The sequence below is a fragment of the Panthera pardus genome, unplaced genomic scaffold (assembly GCF_024362965.1).
Source record: "Panthera pardus isolate Hobbes unplaced genomic scaffold, ASM2436296v1 HiC_scaffold_13, whole genome shotgun sequence".
In the NCBI taxonomy this organism is placed as follows: domain Eukaryota; kingdom Metazoa; phylum Chordata; class Mammalia; order Carnivora; family Felidae; genus Panthera; species Panthera pardus.
This window is the reverse complement of record NW_026526688.1, coordinates 52,725,147-52,746,635: the sequence shown is the minus strand read 5'-3', so window position 1 is coordinate 52,746,635 and position 21,489 is coordinate 52,725,147. Positions and strand designations below refer to the sequence as shown.

At 51.5% G+C, this 21,489-nt stretch overlaps 1 protein-coding gene across 3 annotated transcripts in view; it reads right to left on the bottom strand.

The window, feature by feature from the left end:
* Positions 1 to 891: 891 nt before the first annotated feature.
* BLK (BLK proto-oncogene, Src family tyrosine kinase) overlaps positions 892 to 21,489 on the bottom strand; it is a 76,225-nt gene continuing 55,627 nt past the window's right edge. For all 3 annotated transcript variants that reach the window (XM_053901107.1, XM_019440942.2, XM_019440943.2), the window contains 12 exons: positions 21,258 to 21,366; positions 19,704 to 19,755; positions 17,503 to 17,596; positions 16,458 to 16,556; positions 15,074 to 15,177; positions 9,707 to 9,853; positions 9,103 to 9,255; positions 8,077 to 8,256; positions 6,826 to 6,902; positions 3,854 to 4,004; positions 2,508 to 2,639; positions 892 to 1,781 (listed from right to left, as the gene is read on the bottom strand). In XM_053901107.1, the coding sequence (XP_053757082.1) occupies positions 1,576 to 1,781; positions 2,508 to 2,639; positions 3,854 to 4,004; positions 6,826 to 6,902; positions 8,077 to 8,256; positions 9,103 to 9,255; positions 9,707 to 9,853; positions 15,074 to 15,177; positions 16,458 to 16,556; positions 17,503 to 17,596; positions 19,704 to 19,755; positions 21,258 to 21,366 (1,504 nt within the window). In that variant the 3' untranslated portion in view covers positions 892 to 1,575. The remainder of the gene's footprint in view (positions 1,782 to 2,507; positions 2,640 to 3,853; positions 4,005 to 6,825; positions 6,903 to 8,076; positions 8,257 to 9,102; positions 9,256 to 9,706; positions 9,854 to 15,073; positions 15,178 to 16,457; positions 16,557 to 17,502; positions 17,597 to 19,703; positions 19,756 to 21,257; positions 21,367 to 21,489) is intronic.

Sequence of the window (21,489 nt, the reverse complement as noted above, 5' to 3'; positions counted from 1 at the left end):
TCTGGGTTTCTTCCTCTGTACATGGCATGGTAATAGTCCTACCTTCTTGGGTTATCACAGGATCAGAAGCGTCAAAACATGGCAAAGGGATGGCCAGGGATTCAAAGGGTGGGAGGGAAGAACAAATACCAGCATAAGGGATTTTTAGGGCACTGAAACTACATATGATAGTATGATATTGGTGACATATCATTTATGCATTTATCTAAACCCATAGAACACAACACAAAGAGTGAATCCTAATAATATATTAATGTAAACTATGGGCTTTAGTTAATAATAACGTGTCGATTTGTTTCATCAGTTGTAACAAACGTACCACACTATTGCAAGATGTTAGTAAAAGGGAAAATTGAGGGGCGGGGTGAGGGGTAGATGGGCATTCTTTGTACTTTCCGTGTATTTTTCAGTAAACCTAAAAGCTACAAAAATCTACAATAATAAATCTATTTCATAATAATCTATTATAATAAATCTATTCTAAATAAAACAAAAAATAAACAGCGAGCCCCCTGAGCAGTGCGAAGCCTTGAACGGTTTTGGTGTTACCATCGCCTGATCATCTGCGCATGCGCCTGGTCCCGAGACTGGAGCCTGGGGCGCTCCCTCCTCTCTCTGCGTGCACCCAGCACCCTTGTAGCTACCGCTGTCGCTGTCGGAGCAAAGCATCCCGGAGGCCCGGATTGCTGAGGTGAGGGCGCCACCTGCTGGCCCTGCTCAAGTCTCCCCTAAAGGCAATGACCGTGGAGTCTTCTTCGGTGTTGTCCTTGGAGCTGGGAGCTCCACCGGAAACCCAGGGCCAACAGCGAGTCCCTTGCTGCGCCACTCATGCAAACCACCTACGTCATGTAGCGATGTCCAGGCTTGTCACCAGTAACGACACGGCAAAGGTCAGATCTTGTGACTTTATTACAGAAGAGTCCCAAAGTGCTGGAGTGCAGTCTAGGTCAGAGCTACCAGCCCAGAGCCGAAGCAGGTGGACACTTCTCGGAGCGGACAACTCGGAGGACCCAGTCCTGCTTCTGGGGTAGTAGAGAGGGAGCCGCACCGGGGCGCGGTCCGCACAGGTGGGAGCAGCGCGATTCCTAGCCACTTGCCGCGGACTTCTCGCTTTGGGCGCCAGCACAGGGGAGTCTTACAACGATGCCAAACACTTAACGGTGTGCCAGGAGTGTGCCAGGCGCTATTCTGAACATCTTACTGGGGTTAACTAATGTAATCCTCTTGAGGAACATAAGGAGGTAGGTACTATTATGGTTCTCCCCCACTGTACAAACGAAACAGTGGAGGCACAGAGAGGCTAAATAACTTGCCCAAGGTCACACAGCCCAAGAAGGGTGGGACTGCGATGGGATCTCCGGACTCCATGCTGCGTGACCCACCTGTGAGGCTGCCTCTCTCTCTCCTTCCCTCATCTAGAAACGGGCCTATCAATTCCTCCCTGCCCTTCCAGTCGGCCTGGGGCTGGGGTAAGAGCCTCGAGGTGAACACGCTTCGTCAGTTCTACAGGTTGGGCGGGGGCCGCGAGACGTCTCCGGGCCCTGCCGCCACCAGACCCGTGTCCTCGAGCCGGGCCTAGGGCTGGAGCTCGTACTGCCCTTCGGTGGCCGTGTGGAAGTCCTCGAGCACCGACTGCAGGAACTCGAAGGTGGGCCGCTCCTCCGGCCGGCTCCGCCAGCACTCGGTGATGACACCGTGGTACAGCTGTGGCGGGCACGTGTCGGGGCGCGGCATGCGGTAGCCGCGCTCCAGGCAGCGGATGACCTCGGGGTTGCTCATTCCTGCGGAGGGGATGGAGAGCGAGGCTGAGGGCGGGGCCGAGGTGAGGCGCACAGACGGACGTCCCCTCCCTGGCAGGTCACCTGGCTGTCTGGCTAGTGCCACCCCTAAACATCCCTCTATTCACTTTCCATCGCTTGGTGGACAGCTGGAGAGGAGGCTGTGGGGCCAGTCCTCCGGGTGGGGAACCCTGCCTTGCTTAGCTGGGACTTCCCCACCGCGGCCCAAGCCCATCACTCACTGGGAAGGCGCTTCATGAAGGCACACCAGCCCGCCCAGGGACACGGCTCTTCGGCAGGTGGCTAAGCTGCCCACGCCCTCCAGACATGGGACAGGGAGACTGGGAGATTTCACAGTCAGGAGAGGGCTTTGGGGAATCCACCCAAGGTGGAAGGCCAAGGGGGAGACGACCCACCCCCAACGGAGAACAAACCAATTCAGGGTAAACTTGAGTTCAGACCCTGACCTGTCCTTACTTCCAGGGTTCGGAGGCTCACTGACCTCTGCTGACCGAAGGGCATGCGGCCCCGTTGCCAGAAGCAACGTTGAGGAAGGAGGCGGAGCCTCCGTCCCCAGAGTGACATGCGTGGGTCTCTGTTCCGACTGCGGGGACTCCATTCTGGCACGTGTGTGGGCAGCCCCAGGCACTAAGCATGGGATATCTGTCATCACAGCCATTTCAGGACAGCAGGGAGCCCACCTAGTCCCTACAGGATGAAGCCACCTACCTGGGTAGGGTACACGCCCGTAAGTGACGATTTCCATCAGGAGGATTCCAAATGACCACACGTCTGCTTTGATGGTGAACACCCCGAAATGGATGGCCTCTGGGGCAGTCCACTTGATGGGGAACTTGGCGCCTGTGAGAAAAGCCATGAACAACTTTGTGAGGCCATGGCTGACTGTCCCTATGCACCTGCTCCCTCCCCTTGGCAGGGCTTGGACCACTGTATACAGTGGAGATGCTTCCAGAGAGCCACTAAGCCCCACTAGGACACATGGCCAGGCACGTGCAGACACTACTGGGGCTCCATAGCGCAGAAGGGCAACATGACACAAATGCCACCTCCATCACCCCGACTGGGTCATTGCCCAGTGGGCTTCAGAGGGCCACCAACATGTGTTTCCACCTGGGACAGAAGAGTCATTCTCCACCTCATGTGTTTAACCATAGGAATCACAGCTTGGGCAAATCCCCTTAACTCGTCCCTGCCTCAGTTAATCCCTTCCTGCCGAATGGAAACGATGACGGATGTCTCATGTCCCACCTAGGGTCCCAGTGAGGAGGGGATTCCAATCCTGCTGTCCCAGGAAGCTCTGTGGACGCCTGCAGCCCTGGTCAGCATTCAGAGTAAACTGCACAGCTCGGCACTGGATTTCCCCTTACCTCGCCTCGCTTTCTTGGTCTCTCCAGCCAGCTTGAAGCTTCCTCAGCTGACGAGCCCTATTGATCCTTCTCCCGTGCCAACTGATTAACATGCTCAGCTAATATTGCTTGCTTGCCAGCTTACTTGATTGATGTATTGGACCGTTTCAAGTCCCCTTGGGAAGAGAAGCCCCACCTCGGGTATACTAAGGAACTAAAGCAGAGTGCTCTGTGGGAACCCTAATTCAGCTATAAGCGTTTGCTGCTCATGCTTCAGAAAAGTGTTTTCCAAAGTGTGTTCTGCGAAAAGCTAGTTCTGTGGGGCATTGACGGAAAAAGTATCTCGGGCTCCAATTCATTTGGGAGCGACCAGGCGAAGCCCACGTCCGCCGCTCCTTTGCTGCAAGACTTCTCAGGGCCTTTCGTATGTTGGTGCGCATCAGGAATCTCTGAAGGAGGCCTGGATGGACCATGCAGCATCTCCAAACCTACTTGACCCCAAAACCGTTCCTCATAGTGCCCTGCAGAGCACCTCTAGGGAAACGCTGATCTAGGTGGGTGTAAGGCCAGAACTGTGAAAACCACAAAACTTCTCAGATCTCTTCACACAAGGCTCTGCTCTGTAGCAACGAGGAGAAGTCCAAGGGGGTTTAGGGAGGTGGGGAAAGTAAGGGCCAAGGTCTCCCTGTAGATGGGGGCTCTCCTCACCTTCTTGGACAGTGTATTCACTGTCAATGATGCGGGCCAGGCCAAAGTCAGCGATTTTGCAGCACAGGGACTCAGACACCAGGATGTTGGCTGCCCTCAGGTCGCGGTGGATTGAATTCATTTGCTCAATATACGCCATTCCTTCGGCAATCTGAGGGAACAGGTCACACAGTGAAAGACAGCAGAGGGACCTCCGTGCAAGGATGGAGCCCACCCAGCGTCCCCTGCACAGCCCCTGTCAGCAGAGGGAGGACCCTGTCTGGAAGGCCAGCCTTCATCCTCTCACAGCCTGGAAGGGGCAGGAACGCTTGGGAGTGTGTGTTTGGCTTGTTGGTAGGTGCATAGAGGGCGGTTCTGCTGCTGGGGAAGGAGCAGCTCCCTGAGTGGAGAGGGAAAATGGCTTCAACCACTCCTCTGTTAGACAAGCCAAGAACTCCAGCTGCCTAAAAGCCCAGCAAGGCATATCCGCTGGTGTCAGAGCCAGAGAGACCTGAACCCCCACCCACTTCTCTCTCCTTGCAAGTGTCTGCAGGGGAGGAAGATAGCAGAATGAAAGCAGGAGAAAATGAAGGTCTCTTAGGGGGCAGGGGAAGAGGACAGGGAAGGAAAGGGTCTCATCTCCTTGCCACACTGGACTCCCTGTTCCTGGAGCAGCGAGCCCTGGATTGGAGTCCTTGACCTTCACCCCTGGAAGGTTGCTTAAGCTCTCTGAGGGGTCACTGTCCTGACTAAGAATTGAGCGAAGGGGGCTCCAGGGTATGGAGTTGAGGTGAGCATTAGGTGGCCAAGGCCCTAACCCAGCACTGCCCGAGGCAGGCGCTCAGAGCATACGCAGAATCCCAGTGGCACTCAGGCAGTTTCTGTTTCTGTCCCCGATCGCCAGCTCTGGGCCAGGACTAGCTGCTTGAGTTGCTCTTGTGTCTTTTAGTGGAGGACACTCATTCGGGTTTTATCCACTGTGCTCCCAGTTGACGGATGAAGACACTGAGACTAGAATGCCGGTTTCCCTCCTCAGATCTGCTATCGCCAGGAAGCCAGCACTGGAGTTTATCCCACTTCTCCCTATGTGTCTGTTTGCATTGGTTTATTCGTGAAGCCATTCACTTATTTATTCTTTTGCTAAATCATTCCATCAATATACATTTATTGGTATGGTTCTGGCCGGGGGGCTATGAAGCTGAATACCAAATCTCTGGTATCTAGACAGCATTTACTGGTACTCATCCCATTAACAAATATGTATTCAGCAGAACCAGAAATGATTTTTTTTTAAAAAGGTTGAGAGGGACCCAGATGTGCTTTCGAGGAGAAGACTATACGGCGCTCAATGCCAACAGAAACGCGTGCACCAAGTGCTCTGTGCCACTTTCCTGTCCAGGGAAACTTAATTTAATTTAATTTAACTTAGGTCTTGAACACCGATCAGGAGTTTGCCAGATGAGTTTGCCACTGATCAGGAGAATGCCAGGGTTCTGCCCAGGCATTCTGAGCAGAGGGGGAGCCTGAGCTCACAGGTGTGACAGCACTTTTGGGACCTTGGTGACTCTGCCAAGTAGGGCACGTGGGTGGTGGTTGTAGGGGAGGTTTGCATTACATCCTGCAAAGCAAGAAAAGGAGTGCCCAGAAGGGTAGTGTGTGTGTGCACGCATGCATGGTGAGGCGCTAGCATGATGAGAATGTGGTTAGAAGCCGTTTACCTGGAAGGTTCTGATTTTCTGGTTTCCTAACCCTTAGATTCTTGGCCACATCTAGGTCTAAATGCAGGTGGCTTTTCATATCCTTTGTCCCTTAGTGATCCAAGATTTCTCCAGGGATTGAGAAAGAGACAGAGAGAGAAAAGGAAAAGAAAGAAAGTAAAAGGGGTGGACAGGTTTATCACTGTGGTTTGAAACTGGTTAGCAGCGTGAATTTTCCGAGACCACTCACCAGCCTGCTCAAACCCATCTGTGCTTACCTCAGTGGAAAAAGGGCATCGTGACATCAGTTCCTGAACTGATACTAACAGCAGATAATACCAGATAAGGTGGAGATGGGGTGGTGTGGGGTGAGGGGGAGGTTTCCTCTCTGTAGCCGGATGTGTGTGTGTGTGTGTGTGTGTGTGTGTGTGTGTGTGTGTTTATGTGTCTCACAGGCTGACCACAGACCAGAACTTTTCTGCTGAGGGTCCCAGTTTTAACAGACACACACACTCAGGGCCACCAGATGTGTTTTCCTGCCAGTTAGAACCCTCAGCTAACTGAGGAATCCTCGGGGAGGAAAGATGCCTCCTCTCCATTTTACTCTTCACTTCATGAAGTCTGGATTGTGATTCACCTGCTGTAGAAGGCATTTCTGGGCACCATCAGAGGAAGAAGTGAGGTAACAGCAAAACATCTGCCTACAGTGTTAAATGGGATTCATGTGAACGGATGGGCTTCCCACACCATCCATTCTCCCTCTCTAGTAATAGGACTCACCTCATCCCATCCTGGCTGCCCAGAGTAGAGACTACATTTCCCAAGCTCCCTTGCAGCCTAGGTGTGGCCAGGTGACATGGTTGGTGGGGAAGAGGAGGGTGTTAAAGCAAGTCTAGTAGGTGACTTCAGGGACACGTCTCTACAGGGAACATGGTGGGCTTTCTTCCCCCTTACTTCGTCCTGCCTGCCGAGGAGAGGACAAGATGATGAAGTGTGAACAGCCGTCTTGGACAATAAGATGACATATGCTAAGTACCCAGCAGGTGGAAGAATCGTGTGGCTTTGAGGGGCGGACCCACCTACCTGCCCCAGACTACCCACCTCTGGATGTTTATGCATGTAAACCATTATTGCTTTGGGTTTTCTGTCCTTCACAGCCCAACTTAAATTTAATGGATACAACCTCTAAATAGCTGACTTTGTTAAGCCATAGGGCACAGAGGAGAGGGCCTTGGGTCCTGGGTCCTTTTGGGCATCACAACTCTCGGGGGCCGCTGCCCTCGGTAGCTCACAAACCTGGGCTGACATGTCGATCAGTCTCGGGAGGGACAGTCGGCTACCTTCATCTGTCTTCAGGAAATCCAGTAAGCATCCTACGGAAAGAGATGTGGCATCTGCCCTTCTGCAAAATGATCCAAACCTGGCTGTGCCAGACTCTCCCAAGCGTGGAACACTCCCCACCTGGTGTCAGGAAGTACGGGGCGCCCTGTCAGATCTCTAGTACGTCAAAAGAAACCCACCCATCGCTGCAGAGTGCTTTCTGCTTTACAGAAATTCTACCCACAGTCCTCATAACACCCCAGGGGGCAGCGAATGTATTCCCAGCTGCTCAGAGGAGGTTGGGTTTCATCCAGGTTCGGGATCACCCAGCCAAGGAACCAGGCACAGAACCTGATCTTTGACTGTAAGTTCAGTGCTTCCTCCTCACGTGACTTTCCAAAGTGTCTCCTTGCCTCCTTCATCCTTTGTTGGTAGAGATTCTGCCTCCGAGGACCAAGGGGGCAAGAAGATGCGAATGGAGAGACCTGTCCCTGGGGTTTGGTGCAGGAGACCAATGCAGCTCCTCTTTGGTATCTAAGAGCTGGGAGGGATGGTCACCTGAGGTGGGGCTGAGAGGTGAGCAGGGGAGCCATCGTACTCCCAGCTCAGTGTGGGGTCCCCTTCAAGACGATTTCTAAGGAACTGTGTTATCAGGCACCTTAGGATCCTATAGGAAGCAATGGGCAATCAGGATCACAGAAAGGGTGGGAAGGAGGTCACAGGCTGAGGCCCGACCCCTGGCCCACTGACCTATGAAACCTTGACCCCACCATGGACCTCAATGGCCAGCTGGACCAATTTCTCTTTTCATCCATGTCAAATGCTCATATGGTTGTCAAAGGTCCCACGCCTAGTAAGTGGCAGAACTGGGACCAGAACCCATGTCTGGATGCCCGGCTCGCTACTCTTTGCGATGCTGTGTCCTCCTGAGTGGGCATCAAACAGTGCTGGGCACAGAAGATGCCCTCCAAAAGTGTGGGTTGAAGTGCTCCTGAATGGAGGACACAGCTCTGTAAGAACCACTGACCCATCTTGTTTCTGATCATCTGCCCTCCTGCTCCCCAGGCACACGGAACAGAGTGGACGTTGGCTAATTGTTCCGGCCCGTGGCCGAGTGATCCCCCATGGAGATCCCCTCGCCGGCAGACCCACTGTGGCACAGCAGCCTCACCCCTGTCCGCCCCTCCCCACCCTGTCTGAGGGATGCATCCCCATGCAGGGCACCACCTCTGGCCATGTACTCGGTCACGATGTAAATGGGTTCCTTGGTGACCACGGCATAGAGACGAACCAGCCTCTCATGCTGGAGAGTTTTCATCAGGTTGGCCTCACCCAGGAAGGCCTCCGGAGACATGGTCCCCTCCTTTAGAGTCTTGATGGCCACTTTCACGGTGTTTTGGTAATAACCTGAGAGCGGGTAGGGGAGAGAATAAAGAAGCCATTCAGAAGACCCAGAGGTTGTGGAAGGCGATCCCTTAACCAAAATGTACATAAGCTTCCAGGATCCCTCCTCATTCTACAGGTGCAGGACTGAGGCCAGAGCTGTCCCCCTAGGAAGAAGCCCTGGGCTAGAATGTACAGCTTCGAAGGGTGAGCTGGCTTATTTGACAGGATGCCAGCCTGTCTCAGCCTCTCGAGCTCAACTGGAACCTCAGGCAGTTAACCTCAAGAACTTACCCTGCCTGGGAGGGGACCGTTTTACCTTTGCCCCGAGGGATAAAATAAAACACGGTCTTTTATAGTCTGATAGTGCCCATGGTGAACAGGGGAGTGATCATCAACTATACACACAGGGACCTGAAAGTTAAGTGACTTGGCCAGAGTCACACAGCCACAAGCAGTGGCTTGGTCTATTATCAGACCCCTGGAGCTCCTGGTTCACTGCTTACTATGTTTAACAGGTCATTTCTGTCTGGCAAACCAAAGCTAAGAGGAGATAGCCTTATGTTCAAGTTCACACACCTGTCAATTGCAAGCTAGCCCTGGGCAGTGAAGAGTGAGTGAGGGAACCAACCAAGGTTTTGGGAGAGCTGGATTCTATTCCTGCTGCATCACCACAGTGTCCTGAGGGCAAGTGACTTCAATGTCCTAGCCTGCCATTCATTATCTCATCTGTAAAATGGGTATCATGGCCTCTGTCCCTCTCCCGAACAAATATTTTGGGGAAGAATGATGAACTGTGCGTATCTGGGGCCTTCTGTGCTTTGGGACACAGGGCAGGGAGAGAGAGGCTTCTGGCTGCCACATACTCACCCATCCAGACTTCGCCAAATTGCCCAGACCCGAGTTTCCTGACCAGCTTGAGAGACTGCCGGGGGATTTCCCATTCATCTTGGACCCACAGGTCTTGGGAAGCCAGGCTGACACAGGGTTGGGTGAGCCTCTGGCATAAACCATCCCCTTTCTCTGCATTAGGGAAGAAGAGATGGGGCTGGAGGTTACCAGAGCAGCCAGATCACATGTCTCCCTTGGGGACCATGTCCTTCCCAGCTGTGTCCCCCTCTCATTTTTGCCAACTATACTCCCATTTCCAAGTACACATGTGCACGGGCACACACATACTACACACACACTCAGCTATTTGCATTCATTTTGTATAAAGTGAGGCATGCTATCATTAACCTGCTCTCTCTAAGATTGAAAATACTTGTTATTCTGCAAGTGGTCACATGCTGAGCCAGTAGAGGGAATTAAGGACATAGACTTTGAGTCATTATGTTGACATTTGTCCAGCCTTGGGATAATCCACCCACCCCCACCCCCAAGATGGCACCAGTGAGTCACATGATCATGAGATCTTAGTGATAGGTACAAGGGGTCCTCTGCTCCCCACCCTCACCACATCCTCTCTTCTTACGAGAATAATGTTGCACCAAAGCCTGGAGAGTGGGGAAGGTGATGCGGGGGGAGATGTAATAGCCCCCTTCATCCAGGGAGCGGATCTTGTAGTGTTTGATCACCTCCCCCTGGGTGGTCACATCCTTCACAGTCAAAGAAAAGGCACCTAGACGGGTAATAGAGATACACGCATGAGAAGTAAGGCATACAAAGGGAAAATCAGGATTGGGATTTGGGCTTCATGTCACTGCCACTGGAAATTCTGCTTTCCATTTTGACCCCTTCCACCATAATCTCAACCCTCAATCCCAACCCTCCAAAAAACCTTTACTATCATCTCCACCCAACTCTGACCTTGATATTCCTCCCCCAATTTCCTAAAATTCAGTCATGGGATCACAGAACTCTGGAGCAGAGAGGATATTCTCCCAGCAAACACGATGTCCCTCACATGGGCCCCTAGTCATTCGGGGACATTTTGCCATGGACTACTGAGAAATGTAGAGTTATTGGAGGGACTAGGGGGTTGATTGATTCATTGATTCATTCGTTCATTCATTCTAGCTGAAAAGGCTGCAATAACAAATCCCAACCTTGAAGCACTCATGTTTGTGGAGGAGAACATAAGTAGCTATTCACTGGAGTTCTGTTCAAATTTATACACACACCTATGCATTTTATCATGTACAAGGGGTAGCAGGTGCTAAAAGTTAAGAACAATTTAGGAAGCAAGAGTTTTCCAATGGAGAAACTTCCTTTCACAAACTTGGTGTTTTTATAAAATGCCTCTGTCCAGCTCTCCGGGTACCACACCTGCCACTCTTATGCAGAAGATGAGGAAACTGAGGCCAAGAAGGGGAATGCTGCTTGCTCCTGGTCACTCTGCTGGTTAGCAGCAGGCTTCAGGGCTCCCTATCCTCCCTGAGGACGTGTTTACCGCAAGCAGTACCACTCTGCCCCGCCAGGTGTCAGGCTCAGACACCTCTTTTTCCAGTGTGGACCCTTGATTTTTCACTGTGCTGTTTGTTTCCATCTCAAACCCCTTTTCCCTCTCATCTCCCTTAGGTATCACACCTCTCATCACCTACTTGCAAAAAGATGCAAGATATGTGCACACCTTGCCGCTGCTAAGCCCATTCTCTGCCCATGACACCAGCCCCAGCCCGAGTGCTGCAAAGGGTCTCCCCCATGCCCCTTGGTAAGTGCAACTGTGCCCCAGTATCTAAGAAACCAGAGAGTGGCTCTAGTAAGTTCATTTATCCTCGTGTCACCCTAGCAAGGAAAAGGGTCTTTCTCCTCATTTTTTCATCTGCACCCTGCGTAGGCTGCATCATAAGTAGCCAAAGAGACCCTGCTTTCATCCACATAGGCCTGCTCTCCAAGCTCGTGATTTGGGGCCTCCTTCTTGCCCCGGTTCATCCAACAGCCTGCCCCTGGTATCTTTTGACAGCTCAGTGTTCTTCTTAAAGGGGACGTCCAGATCCAATCAGCTTCCGGTTCAGGCTTCTTAGAGATTGAGATTTCTTTTTTTTTTTTTTAAGTTTATTTATTGAGAGAGAGAAAGAGAGAGTGTGTGTGGGCCCTGCGTGTGGAGGAGGGGCAGAGAGAGAAGGAGAGAGAGACTCCCAAGCAGGCTCCATGCTCTGTGCAGAGCCAGACACGGGGCTGGATCTCACGACCATGAGATCATGACCTGAGCCAAAATAAGGAATTGGATGCTCAACCGACTGAGCCACCCAGGTGCCCCCAGAGATTGAGATTTCTTAACACTGGCAGAACTGCCTGCCTTCAGACAGGGAAACTAGTTGGTCCTCATACAGATATGAATAAACTGACGCTTGAGAGGTTAAGGGACGTCCTAGAGGCCACAAGAGGCTAGAATTCACTTCCCTTGCTTCTGAGGGCAGCATTCTTTCCCTGTCTGGCATCCCCTGGCTGTGGCTTTCAGATGCACTTGTTTTGGAGTTCCGAGAAGTATGTGTGCACATGTGTGTGTGTGTGGGGGGGGGGGGGGTGGTGATGCTGGGACGGTCCTCAGCTCCAGCTCTATCTGGCCAATTTCCAGCTTAGACTAGTGTGGACAAGGACAGGAGGGGATACCTCTACCTTTGGAGAACCCCCTCCTCCGTACTGAGGTCATGAGTCCCTTTCTCTCCACTGGGCACCTTAGCAATAGGAAATGATTAAAACATCATTTCCAGGGTGAAATGACACGATTCTGGAACTTGCTTCAACATAATAGGGATGGGTGGGGATATACATGAGGTAAGATTGGCTGAGTGATCATTTGTTGAAACTGAGTGTTGGGTACCAAGGGTTCCATTATACTATTTTCTCTGCTCCTGTATATGTTCGAAATATTCTACAACCACAAAACATTATGTCATCTCCAGTGATTTCCATATTGTTTCTTGGTCATACGTGCTTTGCTGTTAAAATGGAATAGTGGCAATATCCTAATGTGTGTGTGTGTGTGTGTGTGTGTGTGTGTGTGTGTGTGTGTGTATAATTTAATGCATCCATTGGTGCATTTCCAGAAATTCTGCACAGAGCACCCAACTTACCAATGCACCCCTCCTCCTCCTCAACGTGACCCTGACTCCCTTTTTTTTTAAAGTTTGTTTATTTATTTTGAGAGAGAGAGAGAGAGAGGCAGAGAGAGAGGGGGAGATAGAATCCCAAGCAGGCTCCACACCATCAGCGTGGAGTCAGATGTGGGGCTCAAACTCACAGAAGCATGAGATCATGACCTGAGCTGAAACCAAGAGTTGGACACTTAACAGACTGAGCCCCCCAGGCACCCCGGCCCTGACCTTTTGAAGGGCTGGGAGGCCTAGGGATCGCCCCTGAGCCTTACAGGGTGTAACGAGCATCTCTCTTTGTCCAGCTTTTGCGGCTCTGGTGCTTTCACTCGCCGCAGTTCTCAAGCCATGAATGGAGCTGAGGGTTGAGTCTGGGGTGGGGATGGGGGGTGGAGGGGCTCCTACTACCCAAACCTGTCTATTCTCTTTGCCCAACCACAAGGTATCCACTAACAATCCAGCCATCCTCTCTCGCCTTCCTCCTCTGATGTCACTGTCACCACCTCCTTTCTCTCTAGTTAAAAATTGGCCACGAGGATGTAATAGGTCCTTATGTGCCGTATCCTGATAAACAAATGATTACTTTACACATCTTGGGAAATTCCCTTCCATCACCCCAGGTTAGGCCAGCTTGACACATTTTAGAGCCGTTTTTTCTTTTCTTTTTTTTTTTTAACATTTATTTATTTTTGAGACAGAGACAGAGCATGAACGGGGGAGGGGCAGAGAGAGAGGGAGACACAGAATCGGAAGCAGGCTCCAGGCTCTGAGCCATCGGCCCAGAGCCCGACGCGGGGCTCGAACTCACAGACCGCGAGATCGTGACCTGAGCTGAAGTCGGACGCTTAACTGACCAAGCTACCCAGGTGCCCCCGTTTTTTCTTTTTAAAATTTTTAAATGTTTACTCATTTTTGGGAAAGAGACACAGAGGGAGAAAGAGAGAGAGAGGATGTGGGGGAAGGTCAGAGAGACAATCCGAAGTGGGGTTTTCCAGTGACAGCAGAGCCCAATGTGGGGCTCAAAGTCACAAACCATGAGATCATGACCTGAGCCAAAGTCCGATGCTAAATCGACTGAGCCACTCAGGTGCCCCACATTTTAGAGTTTTTGAAGCCTCTTAGATGAGTTGGGATCTGAGCCTTGTTCACTGTAGGCCTCATGTGAGTCACTTCCTCCCTTAGGGACTCATTTTCCTCATCTTCCAAATGGGGGTATTGGCTCAGCATCCCAAAGATGGCAGACATGTACCAAGAAGCATATATATATTAAGGTTCAGAGCAACATGTTCACAACAGCCCCAAAGTGGAAACAACACATGTCTACCAACATTAGAAAGGAGAAATAGCTTATGGAATATTAACATGCTGGATTCTGGATAGCAGTGAAAGTGAACAGACTACTGCCATACTCAACAACATGAGTGGACCTGTTATGGGCTAAATTGTGACCCCCCCACCCCACCCCCCCACCCCCGAATTCTTATGTTGAAGTCCTAACCTCCAGTACTCAGAATGTGACTATATTTGGAGATGGGATCTTTAAAGGGGTGACTATGAGGCCATTGGGGGATTCTAATCCGATATGACCGGTGTCCTTATAAGAAGAAGAGATTAGGACACAGACTGAGGAAAGACCAGGTGAGGACACAGGGACAAGAGGACCATCTACAAGCCAAGGAGGGAGGCCTCAGAAGAAATTAGTCCTGCTGACATCTTGATCCTGGACCTCTGGCCTCCAGCACTGTGAGACAGTACATTTATGTTGTTTAAGCCTCCCAGCCTCTGGTACTTTGTTATAGCAGCCTGGCAAATTAATAACGAATCTCACGATGCCAAGTGCAAGGAACAAGACACACACACACAAAAATAGTACTATTCCACTCTCATGAGGTTGAAGAACAGACGAAACATGGATGGTAAAACTGTAAGGAAAACCAAGGAAGGATTTCCCCAAAGGTTGAGATAGCAGTGACCTCTCTGGGGGGGCCGGGGGCGGGTTGTTGAATACAGAAGGGGCACAAGTGGAGCAGTGAGAGGGGCTATGGATGTCTGGAATGTTCTCTCTCTTGTGGTTGCACAGGCATTTACTTATTACGACTCTATATGTATAATTATGGACTCATCTATGATTTATGCAATTTTTATATGTTCTATATTTTACAACAAAAGGAGCTTTAAGATGGAAAGAAGGAGAGAAAATTAAATGAAAGACAATGAGAAAGCCCAGTGGCCTGCGGATGGTGGCAGAATTGTGTCTCTCAGTCAGCGGGTTTGAATCCACGAGTGCTCCCAGTTCTCCACAACGGCCACCCCCTTCCTTCATTTCCAGCCACAGGCCATTCTGCAAACTTATGTTATCTTCCAAGCTCCTGGAAGTGTCTGAGGTCACAGCCTTTGGCTGAGATTATCTCTAAGGAGTCTCAGCTCTCAAATCCTTTGATTTCAAATGTGGCTCTGGGTTGTGCCCCTTCTTCAGACCCCACCAGCCTCAGCACCCCCGCTGAGCCAAAGATGGTGCGCAGTGGCCCTGGGTGGGGGCAGCTCTCCAACTGCACCTCCTACCTGCACCCTGTACATTTCCAGCCCGGCCAAGGGACACCTGTTGGTACTGAAGCCTCACACTCAACTACTAGGCACTAGATGGGCTGTCCAGGCGGGGCCTGAACTGGAAGGGAGACCAGAGGCCTGGAAGCCGCTGGGCTCTCCTGGCTGGTGTCTCCCTCCCATCCTTCCGTCCCAGACATAGCCTCAGGTCGGGGTTCCCGGGGACCGCACAAGAAGGACATGCTGGGCGCCATGCTTACCTTTGTTGGTTTCACTCTCTCTGATAAGAAAGGAGCCCGCCTTATTGATTGGAGCCAGAAGCTGCCTCTCAGCATCTTTCCGGCTAATTGATCTAAAGAACCACCTGAAAAAGGAAGGCAGACAAACCTCAGAGGCTGGTCATGCTCCGCAGAATATTCTTTTCCAAACCTCCCTCCTAAGCCGTATGCCTCACCCCGAGAAATAAAATAGTGTCTTCCTGTTTTCGACTTAACCATGAACTAACAACACTCCTCACATCTTGATTCATGAAATGCCCCTTGGTCCCTCTGCCTCTCTTTTCTTCTCATTTCCCATCAGGGGATGGACTTACTATTTTCTTGAAATGAGAACATTTTGGGGGTGCCTTTTGTTAATTCTATTCTGGGAAAATGCACCCAACCACCATCCCTCAAAGGACACCCTGAGGTACCTGGGTGGCTCAGTTGAGCGTCCGACTTCGGCTCAGGTCATGATTTCACAGCTTGTGGGTTCGAGCCCCGCATCAGGCTCTGTGCTGATAGCTCAGAGCCTGGAGCCTGCTTCAGATTCTGTGTCTCCCTCTCTCTCTGCCCCGCCCCCATTTGCTTTCTGTTTCTCTCTTGCTTAAAAATAAATAAACATTTAAAACGTTTTTTTCTAAAAAGCACACCCTCCTCAAGGTCAAGTCTCTGAATTTAGACAAAGTGCTGAGACTCTCAGAGCACAGATTCCTGCCTTGTTCCTCTCAAGCCTGGACCAGTCAATGTGGAAGCAAGTGCCCATGGTCCCACATCTTTACAGCTTTCTCAGTCCTTGGGCAGAGTCAGGCTCTGGGTACTGTTTGCTCAGTGCGTGCTGTGTGAGGGAATGAATGACTGAGGCCCTGACTGGCTGAGGTAGACCTTCCTGGTGTCATGTGGAAGTAGGTTATGAGGACGTTGGGGAGTGCTGCCCTCTGTAACCCAATTCTGAATGAGGTCACCACTCTGTGAGCCCCCCTGAGGTCTGAGCTCCTGAGTCCTGCCCACTGGAGGCTTTGGAGGAGAAGTGCTGATCGCTGTGCCTTGATGTTAGCTTTGCGAGGCCATGGGCCAGGAAAGGGGCCAGGAAAGGCCCCATTTCACAGATGGGAAGAGTGTGCTGAGCACGGAGGGGTGGCTTCCTGAGCACCAGACACCAGACAGCACCAGACACTCAAGATGACCTGAGGGTCATCTTGAATGGTGGACAAGTCTTCCCCAACAATCCCAATTCCCTTTCCCTTTCCTGTCTCCTCCATGCTGGGCTCACAGAGGCTCTCTTTTCACCCCTTTTGGCCCCCTTCATGCCCAGCAACCCCCAGAGCAGCAGCAGCAGCAGCAAGCAAGCCTCTGCTTTTGAAGGGCCTTCCGATGGTCCACCTACTTTTCCACCTCCAGGGTCTCTACTCGGGCCACAAAGTTGCTGGGCACGTAGCCTTCTCTTCCTGTGATGAGAGACCTGGCCAACCACCAGTCTCCAACTCTATGGAGGAGGAGGAAAAACAAAAATGAGATCGTGGCTCCTGTGGGCCTCTCCTAGGAGGCAGCCCCCAGCCCTCCCCCCGTCCCCCCCCCAGCAGGATCTCATCCCAGAGGCGGAGGATTCAGAGGGCTGGTGAGAGGGAATCTGGGCAAGATGCTCAGGGAGAGGGTGCTAACTTGCCGAGCATCGGGCCAGCCCAGGGAGGAAGGAGATGGTGTGGCTTGTCCACACGTCCTGGCCACCCCAGAGGGCCCCTGTCTTCCCTGAGTAGCCTTCCTCTGGATTAATGGGACAGAGGAAGAATTTAGTGAGTGAGTTGGGACTGGACGGGAAAGCCAAAAGCAGGAGGAGAGCTGTTCAGAAGAGGAGCTGGGCTCCCCGCAGCGTAGACCCAGAAGGCCCGGGTTTTCGTGCTTTTGGTTCAAGGCCATTGCAGAACTTCAAGAACAAAAGCAGACCCCCAGGGCTCCACAGGACAAGCCAGATGTTTGAGAGAGAACCGGCTTTGGAGGAGTTTCTGAGAAGGAAGCCTGGAAACAAAGCTGATTTCACGAGTGGAATCCTGTGTGAGATCTTGTCCAGCAAGGGAGACACACAAAGCTGTGGTGGAGCAGCTAGGCAAGCACTGTCAGAGGGTTGCATGGAGGAGGTGATGTTAGCAGTGGGTTTTGAAGGAAGAGTAGGCTTTTGGCAGTGGAGCAGGGGATAGAGAATGGAAACCACCACATGAGGCAGACTTTGGAATGGTAGCTAGAGGAAGACGATTGGGTCAAGTTAAAAAAAAAAAGTGGGTGACTGGGCTGGGGCAGGGCAATGGAGAAGATCCTCTGGACGCAGCCGTGGAGGGTGTGGGTGTGGGTGGGGAGGTGGACGGTGGGGTGGGAGTCCTGCCATGACAGGGAGCCACCGAGGCCTCTGACCACAGGACAGCTTTCCAGAAACTTACTCCTTTAATATCTGTAGCTTCTCCCCTTTCAGCATTTGCAGGTCCCTGTCATTCACTGAGGTGTAGTCATACTGGGCCACCACGAAATGCTCCTCTAGAGTGAACAAGGAAGAGATAGGCACCCCCCCCCCCCCGGGCCCACCAGGTAAGTCGGTGCGATGGGCCATCTCTGGCTGCTAAGGGGTCAGGATGAGGCAGGGACATAGGGGAGGCTGTGGTGAGCTTTCTTGCTCACTGGTGCAGCACAGGCAATTCCTGTCCGGCAGATTGACCTCCTGACCTTGCTGCTGGGAACAAGGAAAGGGCTGCCCCTCAGAGCCCATCCTGGCTTCTCTTCTGCTCTCCACATAGGAGCCTTAAGGCCTGGACAGGGTATGGTCTAAGGGAAAGGACAACCCAAAGATCTAGGGAGATTGGCCACATGGGTCTGATGGCTGCAGTCCCAAGTCTGGAAACGAGTGTTGGCTGATTCCTTATTGCCTCAGAGAACATGAGCTTCCCTACTCTTCCTCTTCCCCACCTGCCCCTTCCCACCTCTTTTCCAAAGAGGGTAGTGGTCTTGGAACATGGCCACTGTAACCTTGACCTGTAACCATGCCCAACGCCCTGTCCCAGTGTTCTTGGCAGGCAGTTTCTCTGACTTGCCAGTGGTTCCTGGAATGGACGTTCAAATGACCACTGCTAGTGAAGAGGGCTTTTCTGCAAAGCTCCAGGGAGCCAAGACCCGCCTGGAAAAGGTCAGCTGGAGACTACCTCGTTTACCTGGGAGAAGATCACCCAGCTTTGTCACCAATGTGTGGTGGTGTGACATTGGGCTCATCACCTCCCCATGGTGGGAAGAGGCAGTTGGAATAGATGACAGTGGCCCCCTCCAGTCCTGAGATTCAAGTTATTGCACCAAAGGCAGTTCATTTATTTTTCGCCCCCTGGGCTTCCTTACTGGAGATATGAAGCTCCCGGCAGGAAGTGAAGGGTAAACCCTGGTAATTAATGGTGAATCATGGTAATTAATCATGATCCCCAGTAGGATAGGATGAGGAACACCAGGTAGGAGAACTAATCTCTGTTCAGCATTTTGCTCATGAGTTTGACAGACTCTGAGCTCTTTCAGGGGAGGAGACACGTCTTACTCAGTTCTACAGTTTCCCCAGGACTCGAACCCGGCCAGTCTCTGGCTACTATTTGCTCAGTGCGTGCTGTGTGAGGGAATGAGTGACTGAGGCCCTGACAGAGCTCTTGGTGCCGTGTGGAAGTGGGTTATAAGTGCCTGTAAGCTGATTCTGAATGAAGCTACATCCTGTGAGTGCTCCCAAGGTCCAGAGCCCTGACCCAGGAAGGCCAACGTCACTCATTATGGGACCCCCAACTGTCCTATCCATCAGAGTGGAAGTAGAGACTGGGGGTGAAGGAGGATGGTGTGAGTGGTCAGAAGGTCAGCAGTGGCCTTGAATAGTGGGGAAGAAGTGGGAAAAAAGATGGTGATGGGACACCTGGGTGGCTCAGTTGGCTGAGCGTCCGACTTTGGCTCAGGTCATGATCTTGAGGTCTGTGAGTTCGAGCCCCGCGTCGGGCTCTGTGCCGACAGCTCATAGCCTGGAGTCTGCTTCAGATTCTGTGTCTCCCTCTCTCTCTGCCTCTGTCATCTATCATCTATCTATCTATCTATCTATCTATCTATCATCTATCTATCTATCTATCATCTATCTATCTATCATCTATCTATCTATCTATCCATCTATCTCTATCTCTCGGAGGAAAAAAAAAAGATGCTGCTTCCATTCACGGAATAGACTGAGGGCAGGAGGGAAGACGCAGACCAATTATAGGCCCTCGCCCTTTGAGGTTAGGAGTTAGAATCTTTGAAAACTTAGGTTTGTTTTTATGCCATTTGTATTTACTGTAATGCTTTTTCTTTTTGTCCCATTTATAGTCTGTAAAGTCCTTTTTTAAAGAAAACCCACCCAGGGTCAGATACAGGAACTGGTGCTTGGTTTCTGGAGAGGCCCCTATGGGCAGGTGAAGACTGGGGCAGAGCTGTGCCCAGCTCAGCACCCCCACCCCCAGCCTTCTTTCTGACCCTAGAAGGCCCACCCAGTCCTTTCCAGGAAGTGGCCCCCTACTGGGCCCCTGTGCTGACTGCTCATGGTCGGGAGGGGAAGATGGCTTGTGGAGCCTCAGCTTCCAAAGCAGCCCCTTCTAACCTTGGTCTGGGTGCATGTCCGGAGGTGAAGGAGCCAGGTGGTTAAACAGGACCTGGAGTAGAGACACAGGAACGCTGCATTAGTTCAACCCCTGAGGCCTGGGCAGGCCTGGTGTGGCAGGAAGGCTGCTGGTTCCGGCAGCTGGGTGGTCTTAGGGGTGCTGCTGTCAGCAGGAGGTTGCACAGGTAAATCGTACACACGGTGCCACCACTCTCAAGTACCACTGCCATCTCACACAGTCCCTGGACCGTACACAGGGTTAGAGGAGGAGGGTGTGGGGGCGCCAGCTTATTCATGTTATGATTCACTCCGTCTCTCTCTGCCCTTCCCCTGCTCGTTCTCCCTCTCTTGCTCTCAAAATAAATAAATAAACATTTAAACAAGGAAGAAAACACAAACACATAATATAAATAACACTGAGAAAAAGGGTCTGGCGGCAGGAGCTCTGGAGTGCGAACTCTGGGTATCGTTGGTGAGTGGGATAATGAGTTCTTTACAATTTTTCTCCATAATTAGTATATATTATGTGACTTTTTAAAGTCAAAAACAGTCCAGGTTCTATTACTTATTAGCATAAGTAATATGCTAATATTACTCTATGTAATCTGAGTTTACCCGGCCATCATTCATTCATTCAACAAACATTTCATTGTTCCGTGCCAAGCCCTGGACTACGTTGGGACACAGATAAAATGCCTAGTGGTCTAAGAAATGAGATTAGCAATCCCCACTCCTCATCAGGTCACTGTTGGAGTAAAGTGATGACCAGCTGAATGTGCTCCTGGAGGCAGAGAGCAAGAAAGCAGGTTCCAGGCATGACTCACCGCTGCCCAAACCAAAACTCACCACCTAGTAAGGGGCTAGGTGGGGGAGGGGGGTGTCACAAACAATCATCTAAAAATGCACTTTTGGAATGCAGTAGCCTCCGTGCAAGGGTGCTAAACGCTTTGTAAATAAGACAGAACTGCATCACCAGCTCCAGGAAGGGGACAATGACCTCCAAGAGCTTCTGGGTAGGAATGGAGCAGCAGATGTTGCTAAACGCCCCAGACCCTTTCCCACCACACCCTCCTCTCAAGCTGACCTTTTTGATTTCTTTTTCTCTTCAAGGCTCCCCTTGCGAAATGAAAACTGGGTAAGAATTATTGGAAACTAACCCAATCCCGTGTAAAGGTAATATATAATGGGATTGCACAGTTGTATAATACATCATGTACTGTTGCATCCCTGTCAGAAAGGCACTTTCATTATACCCATTTTACAGATGCAGAAACTGAGGCATGGGGGAGTTAAGTAACCTGCTTCAAAGTACACAGCAAATCCATGTAAACACTGGCAATCTGGCTGCTAAATGTTCCACTATCCTGCCACACCAACATGAGGTGGGTGCCACGTTTTGGTGGCAGTGACAGGGGGCCGATTTGTCAGAGCCCTGAATTCTCTAGAGGTGGCTCTGGGCTGGCTGGAAACAAGCAGCAGCCCCCAGGGAGCCGCCCTTGCTCCCTGCTCTTCTTCCTCCCCCTCCCTCCCCAGCTGGGACCAGCCATCACTCACCAGGGGAGGCAGTGGTGGGGGATCTTTGCTCTGGGTGCTGACCTTCACAGGGCTCCAGAGGCCCTTACCTTTCTCCTTCACCTGCTTTTTGCTGCTCACCACTCCCATCCTGTCGGAGAGCACACAGCAGATTGGTGATGTGAGTAGGTCTTCAAGAGCCTCAGTACAGAAGAGCTCCCCCAACTCCTTCCAGGTGGCCAATTAGAAAGGCGGGACGGAAGTGGGAGGGGCA